Here is a 12527-nt window from a genome sequence, read left to right as displayed (position 1 = left end):
GGAGTGGCACAGCGAGTAAAATCCTCAATGACCAGCTAGACTTTAGCAAGACATGGAGGATATGCAAACAAATACAAATAGGATTTCTTTAAAACAGAACGAGCTGGAAACACAACACTGACATTAGAAAGATATAAAGTTGTCATAGTGAATGTGTTGCCTTTATACACATTGAAAAGACAGAGAAAATGTGAAGTCCAATATCCACTCTGCCATCAGCTGCTAGCAACTCCTGATAAAAAATATCTGGCTCTTTAGCTGTTAAATGTTCACTATGCTCACCAGCTAGTTGCTAATGTTGTCTGGCTGCCTGTTGCCACTGCTGGAAACAAGGTTGATTAGAGTCAGCCCCATTTCCACCAAACACTTTCAGTATGGTACCTTTGGAACCAACAGTAACCCTTCAGACATGGTACCTAGACCCTAGTGTTTCCACTGCAAACAGTCCTCTTAAATGTGGACGGGGTTGTTGTCACTCACTGCTCCGTCCAGCACTCACTGTATTTCCTCATCAGCGGTGACACAGATGGAAGTCTGCATCTCATTTATCATCCACAGAACGAGGCTGCATGCTGACATTTTCAGAACAAAATAAAACAGGCTGCAGTGAGAGTCTTTCTCCATGGGTTATTTAAAAGTAGCAGGGTTTGTGCGTTTAGTCCTTCTGAGGCAAGCTCAGGGTTTTAGTGTTGCCATAGCCCCCAGGAATGATGCTCTGCGACACTTTGGAGGAGGATTAGAATACATGCAGTTCACATAACCCGGCCAAAATGAATGTATATTTAATTTAATATTGTGTTCAAAACTTGTTTCTGCGGCCCCAAAGATGGCAAAAAATAAAACAAAACTGTTTAAACGTGTTAGTGTTTTTCAGTTCACTGTTTTGGTTTTCTGTCCCTCAGCTTTACTCAGAGTTTTCTACACATTCATTTATTTGTGGTGGCTCGCCATAATATCAAAATTGCCCACCACAAAATAATTTTCTATTTTTGGAGTTGTACACCAGGTATCCAACTGGTGGGTCATGGTCCAATGGACTGCAAGTAACTCTGGAACGAGTCAAGTTTATAAGAAACACAATTTATTTTTAAGTCCAGTGAATTTCCAGCTTGGAGCTTTTACTTTGAAGAGCTGTTTCCTGCTGTAAACTGAGTGGCTAATGGACAGCTACTTGATAGAGCCAGAAGAACTAGCTCGATGGCATATCCAAACACAAGTTTGATGCTGAATTTATAAAACTCTGTGGATCTTTAACTAATGACTACGGAGAAATCTGGACCCTGTGGCTGGACCAGTTGGAAACCACTGCTCTAGGCACTGTCTGAGGAAACAGAGCAGCAGAGTGCCAAGTGCAGTGATTGTGCTTAACTTAACTGTTTGTCAGATCATATATAAATAGAGCACTCCATTTCTTTGAACAGCAGTGGTCACATTTTAGTGTAGAACGTCAGATTGGATTTACAAACGCATCCACTGACAAAAGACGTCTATCATTACATCTTTCACTTTCCAACCTACTTTAGATTAAACCAGCTGTATTCCCATAGACACTGCACACTCAACCCATCGATGGGTCTAACCTGTGTGACAGCAGCAACAGAAAGTTTGCTGATTCCTTGCGTCAGCTACCGCAATGTAAATAATCTATTTCTGTGGGACACTCTAGCTATGTTCCCTTCCAAAAGTGATTCGAATCATTGGGAAATGCGCATTAAAAGAAATATGAATCCTGTGTGTTTCCATTAAATGTACGGACTTTGGTGAAAACTACGAACTCGCGCGAGTTTTCCGCAGAACCGGAAACAAAACAAGTCTCACATTCTTCTTCTTCTACATTTTCTGGCGGTTGGCAACCAGCTTGTAAATGCATTACTGCCTTCCCGACCCGGAGTGTGGATATCACCATGGAGAGAGGTGCGCTACGTCAGGCTTAATTCAAACATAACTGTTTCCATCCCCCATTTTGCGAATCAACATTTTTTCGAATCAACCAAAACCCGGCTAAAGCGAGCGTATTTTAGTTTGTGCGAATCAGGGGATTTTAATTTGAATTTTTGCATTTCCATCATAATTTTCTGATGTGATACTTCTAGATGCGCATCTGAACAGGCTGATGGAAACATGGCTATTGTCTACTGTTTTGATTTAATAGAGCTGCAGAGTCGGATGACCATTTTCAGTGGGTTTCGTGATTGTGAATGGCCCATTTCACATGGCACATGGTCATTTAAAGAATTGTTTACATAAAAAATACTAATTAGTATACCTTTACACTGATGTTAACTTGTTATTCTGTCCCTTTAAATTAGGGTTTAAGTTACAGTCCATACTATACTATTTATACTATATAGTATTTTGTCTATTTTCTTTTCCAAGAAAAATGGAGGAGGTAGCCCCCAGCAACAAGCACATTGTGTTCTTGTGTGGCGATCATACGCAAGAGTGAAGCTAAACCTGCAGGAGGCAGCACCCACTGACACTGGCACATGTACGCGGGATGTGAGGGGTGGGGGGCAGTGTGGGGTGTTGGCTGCCTCTCAGGTGGAGCAATTGGCAGGAGAGCCCTAAGTGGGTTTTGGCTGAGACTGGCTACCCCTGTGGTTAAAGGGATAACACGCTGATCTGTGCCTGGCGAAGAGCAGAGGGCTGATTAACACCGCCACAAGGTTAAAAAGCTGCAGTTAATCTGCGTGAGTGCGGTGGGATCAGACGGCCTCCTCTCACTTCCAGGAGGAGACGGTGATAAGAGACTTCCCTGTCAGTCTCAGAGACAGCTGAGAAACAGACACCAGACGGGCGTTGCTGCAGAGTGGAAGTCATAATGAGGCGATTATGTGTTCTGATGGATGGAGGTGTTACGGTGGAAAAAGCTCAAAGACAAACATGAGCACAAGAGTTTTTGCTGCATTAAGCTGAAGGGCAAGTTTAGTTTTCAGAAATAAAACAGCGTCTATGTTGGTGCAACATTTTCATCTTAACTCATAAGCTTAATTTCCCAGCGTGCAACAAAGCAAGTCACTTCTGGGCAGAAATACTGAGACAAGTGGGGTCTTTTAGCCCAGCTTGTTGCTATAGAGACAGTCACCTGCCATAGGGCTACATGGCGAGGAAAGGGAGCGCAGATGTTGTGTGAATAAAGATCAGAAATTAAGGCTGTCAACACAAGGATTTGACTTAAGAAACACATGCAGAGTCCACTAAAGTGTTTCATCAGACACTGACACAAGGTGCAAGGAGAAAATGGCATATGTATTTCCAAATATGGGACTGATACACCCCTGACAGGAGATCCTATTATGTTACAGTGATCTATGAAGCTCAGCAACCTCGCAGAGGTTTGAGGTAAATGGATAAAAGTGGGAATGTATTTCTAGGACAGTGTGGCTGAGACTAGAGCGTGATTTCTTTGCTTTTGACAGTGTGTCATTTAGCATGGGAAGGCAGGAACAGGCCTGCGGCAGGTGACATGAAAATCAAAAATCTGTTCAAAGAGATGACAGTGGGAAGACTGTTTCCTGTGAACTGTCTCTGATACACTGAGGGAAAAATATTGGATTTTGGATTTGCAGCTGTTCTTGATCGTACCTTTAATACAGAATGGCAAGGCTGGATAATGACATGACATTACCACCTTGAACAGGCAGTGTTAAGGGGGGTAGTCTGTAGAGAATCATGGTGGTGAAGCTCTGAGTAGTGACTGAAAGAATGAGATTGTGGATACAAGCGGCTGAAATGAGCTTCCCCCGTGGGGTGGCTGGGCTCAGCCTGAGAGATAGGGTAAGGAGCTCGGACATCCAGAGGGAGCTCGGAGTAGAGCCGCTGCTCCTTTGCGCTGAAAGGGGTCAGTTGAGGTGGTTCGGGCATCTGATCAGGATGCCTCCTGGGCGCCTTCTGTTAGAGGTGTTTCAGGCACGTCCCACTGGTAGGAGGCCCTGGGGCAGACCCAGAACATGCTGGAGGGATTATATATCTCATCTGGCCTGGGAACACCTTGGGGTCCCCCAGGAGGAGCTGGAAAGCATTGCTGGGGAGAGGGACGTCTGGGTGCATTGCTCGGCCTGCTGTCCCCACGACCCGGCCCTGGATAAGCAGATGAAAATGGGTGGATGGATGGATGGATGGATGGATGGATGGAAAAAAACAGATGAAAAACCACAGTCAAAATACGGGCAAAGTCGGGGTAGAGCAACTGTGGGACAAGACCGCAACCACCACCAACCGTGATAGGCCAAGACGTCTGTCAGTCAAACAAAAAAAAATCTCTTAAGGTCTTCTCTTTAAGGGAGAAATGAAACTTATGACTGAGACACATATCATGAGTAGAATGAAAACCCAATTGCCACAAAAAATGTTGACATTACATGTTTCCTGAAGACCACAGATACGTCCCATTTGCACATTAATATGTAGTGGATACGTTTCAACAGTGCCGTGGTTAACTTGGTTAGGTTTGGGCCCCAAAACCACTTGGTTAAGGTCAGGAAAATATCATGTTTTGGGTTAAAATACCTGGTTTTGGATGCAAAATCCCAACAGGAAAAACATCAATGTCTGGGTAAAAAAAGTTTGCTGCTGCTCTCCCTGCCTTAGGATTTCCATGTAGGTGCATGGAAGGGCAGGGAGGTGTACGCTCTCCGCCTTAAGGCTTTCCATGCAGGCGTGTAGAAGAGAATTTCTGCGTAGGCCTAGGAAAGCCAGAGAGACCCCAGAAAAGAGCCGTACTGCCAAATGTAATACTGCAAATGGATTTAATTTTTTATTTGACTTAAGTGTTCCTGACTGAACTGATTCTGTCGTTTGTTGGTCTTGAACAGCGGTCCGCAGCTTGGCAGGCGTCTCGCCTAGGTGACACGCCATCCACCATCCCCTTCACCTCCCCATAACAAAGTTAGTTATACATTCCCATATATTACATCATATTAGAAACATTGATATGATTCGTGTGAAATGTGCAAATGTGACATATTTCTGTTTTGCAGAAACGTACAATGCCAACATTGTCTGATGACTGAAGAAATGACTAATTAGGACCATTGCTTCTTATGGAAACCAATCACTCCAGGAGTTTGGACTTTTCAGTACAAGAATTTTTGTCAGTGTTAAGTTGTTTTTATGGAAAGTGAAGCTTAAGGTAGTTCTGCATGTCTCCATCACTCAGATGTGGTGTTTGTCACTCAGTGAAATATGAGTTGATTCAATAAACAGCAACTGGGCAGAAGCTGCTGAGACTGTAAAAAGTAATGAGCAAATACTGACATGACAGAGATAATGTGATCAAACTGTGGGAAGAGATGAGTCCAAGAGGAACTGAGCGTGTTATTTCGGGCTCTGGAAGAAATGTAAAACCAACCAAGAAAAAAAAAAGTTTTAAACCGAGCAGGAAATGAGATGTTCTCCTACTTTTCGACACACTGTTTGTGTCTGATAAGTGATTGAAAGTCTGTGAGAGTCTGAGCCAAAGCCAAAGGCAGCAGATGTTCTGATAAGTAAAAAGCTACAGAGAAACACAGGACATGGTAAAATTGAATGCAGGATGAATTTCTTGTAGTCTCAAATGTGTGTGCACGAGCTCTGGTGTGTTATTTGGAAGAGAGGGACAATGTGTGAGAATTTGTCCGTGACTTAATGTGCAACAAAGAGAAAGAGAGAAAATCCATCCAAGTCAGAGGCTGAGACTGATGCTAAGCTTAAAACGGAGCCGTAGCTAATCGACTCTCTGGGTTCTGGCTTTATTAGGAAAAAGAAAATCAGAGGGAGAGCTGTAGAAAAACCCTGCTGTTGTTTAGCTTGGCAAAGACTGTGGACGGCGGCCCACAGGGATCCATGATGGCTTTCCTTACCTTTGATATGGTGATTAACATTTGCCTCTGAGAAACTGAGGCTGCTGCTGTGGGAAAATATAATTAAAATCAGACAGCAACATTACACCAACATATAAGAGAAAATGTGAATAGTAAACTCAACTTTTGATTATGGACTTGATGAGGAAACTTAATTCTAAAATAGACGTTAAAGTAATAGTTTAATGTTTTGGGAAATATTCGTACTCACATTTTTGTTGAGTTGTAGCTGAAGAAAATGCTCGGTCTGACTGAACATCGCCACCACAACGAGGCTGTAAAGCTGTGTTCAGCGTGATGACGTTTTGTAGTCTAATTTAGCCACTTGTTAGCAACAGTCTTTTTAAAGACACCTAAAAGCTTCAAAATTCCCAAGTGCTGCATTTACTGACATCATTTATCACACTGAACAAACCTTGAACATCTGTTAAGCTTGTGTTAACCGCAGACCTTATTTCAGGCATCTAACCAAATACCTATTGAAAAAATACCCACTGACTTTGAGACGAGTAAACCTGGAATGCTAAAATGCTATGTACAGAAGTCAACAGGGAGAGAGATTTCTTTTTTTGGATTGACTTGACTTAGCTTAAAGACTGGAAACAGGGATTCAGCTAGCATGACTCTGTCCAACGGCTACAAAATCTGCCTACCACCACCTCTAAAACTCACTGATTAGCTTGTGTTAACACTTCGTACTGAATAAACAAACCAGATATAATGCTTCAGCTTTATATTTAATATAAAAATAAGAGAGTGGTATCAATCTCATCATCACACCCTCAGTAAAAAAAGCAAATACACATAATTCCCAAACTGTCAAACTGTTCCTCTACCAGAGCAGCTTTTGTGTCAGCAGACAGTTGAGGTAATGAGATACGAGTGCAGTTAATGGACCCTAAGCTGACCAAAATGATAAATCCTCTCCATTAACACAAATTAGCGCCACAGGGTCACCTTGGCTCTGCTCTTTTATGAATTCTTAGCTCTCTGATAGGCAATTTGAGTCAGTTACATCAGGAGAAATTAGTCCTGAAGTCAAAGTCTGACTAATCCTGTTGAAGTCATTTGAAATATTATTGAAGCGAATTAGCAGACGGACACCCCGACCGACCAAAGGGCTAAGAGGATTTTACTTTTTTTTTCAGTCTGCTCAAGACTCGGGCCACTGATTTATAATATTATATTTCTTTGTTCATTTAGGACATCTCACTCCAAAACCATGAGCATTAATCAGACTCCACTCATCTGGGAGGGTTTTCTCTATGGAGCAGGCTTTATCTAAAATATCACTGTTTGCTGTAGCATTGACGTTTCCTTCATTGAAACTAGAGGCCAAGCTCAACATATTAAAAACGCTATCCTAAAACTGGATAGAGTGATATGAACGTGGACCTTTAATACATCTTGGATTAATTGGCTAAATGCACAACGTCTGTTTAATATTGGTTAAGGATACGGGAACCTCAACAAATTAATATCTGTAATAATATAGATACAATTTGTGTCAGATATCAAAAACTACTAAAAAATAAAATATTATATATCAATAAGGCTAGTAGGACGTGATGGATGTTCAGTGGTTTTTCAGAGGATCCAATAGGGAGCAGAACCAGAATCAACTTTATCATGTGGTTAAAGCTGCTATAATTAAAAGTTTTATATCAACAACTGATCATATGATTTCTTGTATGTAAAAACAGTCGTCTGGGGCGTCGGTGGATTAGTGGATAGAGCAGGCGCCCCATGTACAAGGCTGTTGCTGCAGCGGCCCAGGTTCGAGCCCAGCCTGTGGCCCTTTGCTGCATGTCTCTGCCCCTCTCTCTCCCCTGTTCACGCTTCACTGTCCTGTCAATTAAAGGCAAAAAATGCCCTAAAAAATATCTTTAAAAAAAAAAAAAAAAAAAAAAAAAAAAACAGTCGTCTGTAGTGACAAACCTACGGATTATTATGCAGTTCTGGGGCAACATTAATTGGGTTTACATCCAAATGTATCGCAATTTTTGACAGAATTTTCAGAAAATCTGAAATATCTGAAATTCAGAAAATGCTAATTTCTGTGCTTTTCCATCCGCTACTGTTAAGCAAATAATGGGAATTGATTCATTGAGATAAGCAGTAGTTGGCACTAATTCTCCAGTCAGCTGCTAAAAGTGAGGGCGCAATGAGATAACGTAATCAAGGGAGCGCCAGTTAAACCTCAAATGAAGAAATAATGAATGTATAAAAACCAAGAGCACACTGGACAATGGAAATAGAGAGTTTTGAACAACTAATATTACATCTATATGCTGGTGGAAGACAACTGGTAACAGCACTGTGAGTAAAAGCATGATATAAGCTATCTAGAGACAACCATGCAATGACTGTACATCATTATTTATTTGCTGAATCTGTTTTCATTGCACACAGTCTCATTTACAATTTATCGACCCACCAACAAACCCTAACATTCTTTGCAATATTTCGAGATTTTTAGTGTTCACTTTTTTTTATGTAAAAATACAAATGTTTAATTTTTTAATTTTAATGTTCAAATTGAAAATGAAAAAGAGGTGGATCAAGACGCACCATGAAGCAACATCAAGTTAAAGTCATATTTGTGAATGTAAATCCAACTTTTGTGCTGTTGTAGCTCTGTTTTTGGTCTCCACCAACTTTAGCAGCTAAATGCTCCACTGTGTTCACCAGCTATGTGTAACTGTGTCTGTCTGCTGTTTGGTGCTCAGCAGGTGGTGTACGGTGGGTTTTTAGAGCTTAATTGCTGAAAACAGATGTCTGTTGCGATGAAGTTGCAATGGAAAAACAAAAAAACAAACAAAAAGAGACATATAAAGCTCCACAAAGTTGAGGGGTGTTGCAGATTCAGGTGATAATTCTCAATATGCAATACGCAATACTCAACCTGCTGTGAGGGTCCAAAGGACAGAGGGATGTCGTATGCTGTAAAGTCCTGTGAGGCAAATTGTGATTTGTGATATTGGGCTTTATAAATAAAATTGATTGATTGAATTGATTGATTGAATAGGTTCATCACTACGAAAGACATTACTGTTAACATTGTCATTTGATACTCATTTATTCACTTTCCGTAACTGCTTATCCTGTTGGGGGTTGTGGGGGGGCTGGAGCCTATCCCAGCTGACAATGGGTGAGAGGCAGGGTACACCCTGGACAGGTCATCAGACTATCACAGGGCTGACACATAGAGACAGACAACCATTCACACTCACATTCACACCTACGGGCAATTTAGAATCACCAGTTAACCTGCATGTCTTTGGACTGTGGGAGGAAGCTGGAGTACCCAGAGAGAACCCATGCCGACACGGGGAAAACATGCAAAATGCACACAGAGGGGCTCCCCTACCCCTGGTTCAAACTAAGAACCCTTTGATACTTAATCACTGTAAAAAATGTTGATTATATCTGCTTTTACTTCTCACCTTGATGCAGTGGTGCAGAAGTGTACTCCAGCACGTGTCAGTACACTGTGACATCACTGTTGGGTGCGACAGAGCACATTTTTGAACCCACCAATCAGTGATGCTGGCATTAGCTGACCCTTTGAAGGATACACTTCACCAATGTGTTTTATCTTCCCTGACACCATGATACTGACCTTCCCACCTTGTTGTCCTTCCCTCTGCAGAGCCTCGCCACCTGGGTGTCGGAGAATAAGATGTACTGTAAGCAGACTCTGGTGGACGGTGACGGCCCCAAAACCTACTGGACCCGAGAGCTGAACGGCGATGAGCTCATACTGGTGAGCACAGGGCGGTGACTCATCGTCTCCCTGAAAGCCTCTTAATAGATTACTGCTTAAAAAAGACAAAAGAAAAGCTCTGAAGTTTAGTCGATTAATGAACTCTCATTTCCGGCTTAGATCAACAAAGAGAGGACAGACAATAATTAAAATGTTCATTCTAAAGTGTTATTTTAAGCATAGAGAGGCTGTGATCTGATGGGTAGCTAATCTGTATGGCTCGTTAGTTACGTGGCTTGTTCTCATGGAGACTCGGGAGACATCAGATGCATTAAGATGAGATTTTAGAGGAGCAGCCAGTGTACTCCGTTTGAGAAATGGTTAATGAAACGAGGCAGGGAGTGTATGAAGTCACCCTGGAGATTCATCTATAAAGGAAATGAGAGAGGCCGTTTCCCAAGGAGCCGAGCTTTCATCCACCCCACGGAGAGATGCTGAAAGGAGAACAAGAGGAGCTGCTACGCTGACATTGCAGTAATACCCCCTGTATTTAGCCAGATTAATATGGGCAGAAGTCAATGGGTCCAAAGCCCCTCCAACGATGTGCAGGGGAGCCGTCCAAGACCAATGGACCGGACGAACAGTTCTCAGGGACTCAACAGCTCTTTCCTCTCTCAACGTTCGACGCTCCCACGCTCTGCTTTGTTGTTCCTCGAGCGCTTGTAAGATGAATGTCCAAAAGGCTAAAGCTTGAAACAACAATATAGAAGGTTTAGATGCTGAAAAAGTAATCACAGGATGTTTGCGTAGCTTGAGAAGCAAGCATTGAGAAGAGGCATATCTTCAGTGCTTAAATAGTGTCTCAATATTCCACTAGAAGCTCCTCATTATTCAGAGGAAGGCAGAACATATTAAATCTTTTCTAATGTTTGGGTGATATAAGCTGTTGCAGCGCCTGCTACTCTGGTGACACTTTGGCCCGGCTGCCCTGGAGGAGCTGAAGCATCCGTGTACTAATGGAGATTGATCTGGCCGAGCTGCGACATCATCATGTGTTTCTCTGCTCTTCTCGCCTCAGTCCTCCCTGCTGTGACGGCATCATACAACCCGCAGACAGACCACATTCACAGAGCAGCTCGTCGAGTCTTTTTCTGTTCAGTGTTAAAAAAAAAAACGAAAACCGAAAACCCGAGCGGAGCCACATTCTTCAATCATGTAGTTGAGTTTACACATAAGGATTCTGTAAACAGTATGAAATTGGTTCTCAGTACATGCAGCTTGTATTTGTTGCTATGACAACACTACAAAGTAAATCTGGTCGTCATTCACCTGAGACAGCTGACCTAGTTTTGGAGCCACAGCAGCTTGATAGTGTTGGTGTTAGTGTGAAGGATGGTAAGAAACAACAGTGCAAAGAAAGTGAGATGACCACTTTGACTGGAGAAGTGAAAGTGAAACCTAGGTAGCGAAAATGACCTGGCCCAGAATCGGCCTGAACTCGCTTGACTTGGCTGAGACTCGTTATGAATGATGCCCCAGATTTGGGCCAAATCAGCTGGCCAAATTTCAGGTTGAATCAGCTGGCCTGATTCCAGCTGCCGACACTGCTATCACTGGGCCAATATTAGAAATGACCTTGCAAAGCATCGGCCCAAACTTGGTATGCCGGATGAAATTAGCTGAGCTGCGTCCGGTTGCTTGACTCGGCTGAGACTGGGTATCAATGACGCCCCACAATCAGGCCCAATCAGCTAGCCCGATTCTGGCTGAGACTAGGCATGAATGACGCCCTAGAATCGGGGCCAAACCAGCAGGCCCGATTCCTGCTGCCGACACTGCTATCACTGGGCCGTTATCAGAAATGACCTGACCCAGCAACGGCCCAAACTCGGCATGCTGGATGAAATTAGCCAAGCTACATCCGGTTTCGTGACTCAGCTGAGATTTGTTATGAATGACGGCCCTGAATCAGGCAAAATCCAGTTGCCCAACTCGGCTGAGACTTGGTATGAATGACGCCCCAATATCGGGCCTAATCAGCTGGCCTGATTATGGCTGCAGACTCTGCTATCACTGGGCCGTTATCAGAAACAACCTGGCCCAGCATCTGCACAAACTCGGCATGCCGGATGAAATCAGCTGGGCTGTGTCCGGTTGCTTGACTCGGCTGAGACTTGGCATGAATGACGCCCCAGAATTGGGCCAAATCAGCTGGCTTGATGTGGGTGCCAACACTGCCATCACTGGAAACCCTGTCAAAAAGAAATAAGATCTTTATATATCCAACACATTCTCATCCAAACTCATTAAATATCGCAGCTTCGTCTGTGGACTTTCATGTCTACATGTGACGCATGAGGTATCTTTCTGTATGTTGACAGTCTTGTTAATTTACGCCTGTCAATTGCATTACGACTTTTCCAAATACACTTCTCTTTTCACAGGAAATGCAGTTTCTGCTCATTTGATGTAAACAGCCTTTTCAGATGCAAACAAAACAAAACGAAAAATGTTCTTATAGGCAGTGTGACCAGTACAATGTTTAGCACCATCTACAGAATGGATGTCTGCAAAATGAGATATTCATATACACATAGTACAACTCCCTGGCAGGTTGATCTACATCTTACTATAACTTGGCCTAGAAAAAATCTTAGTCTTAGAAATGAAAAGGACGCCTCTAGAACATTCCACAGTCGTCGAATAAACAGAAGCAGAAGCAAACCAAAAACCTTAAGGGTATAAAGCATGGCACATTGGAGATGAGCTGTACATTTTGCTTAATTTTAAAAAGACTGAGGCCCAAAATAGCCCTGAGTGCTCTCTTAAAGTTAGAGCGTGACTGTACAAAACAGAAAATAAAAGAAAATGTACCTACCTTTCATCCAGTGTCACAGTATTTACGAGTTGTAAATACTGTTGAATTGCAACACAAAATATTTTTTGTCAGTATTTGACTGGGATGAAACTATTATTTACCT

At 42.6% G+C, this 12527-nt stretch overlaps 1 protein-coding gene across 1 annotated transcript in view; it reads left to right on the top strand.

Moving 5' to 3' along the window:
* The window catches only part of crabp1a (cellular retinoic acid binding protein 1a), a 41368-nt gene that overhangs the window by 24714 nt on the left and 4127 nt on the right, over positions 1-12527 (top strand). The window contains exon 3 of the mRNA XM_033634433.2: positions 9493-9606. Within this exon, the coding sequence (XP_033490324.1) occupies positions 9493-9606 (114 nt within the window). The remainder of the gene's footprint in view (positions 1-9492; positions 9607-12527) is intronic.

This window comes from Epinephelus lanceolatus, chromosome 5 (assembly GCF_041903045.1).
Source record: "Epinephelus lanceolatus isolate andai-2023 chromosome 5, ASM4190304v1, whole genome shotgun sequence".
In the NCBI taxonomy this organism is placed as follows: Eukaryota; Metazoa; Chordata; class Actinopteri; order Perciformes; family Serranidae; genus Epinephelus; species Epinephelus lanceolatus.
This window is presented reverse-complemented; position numbering and strand designations above follow the sequence as displayed.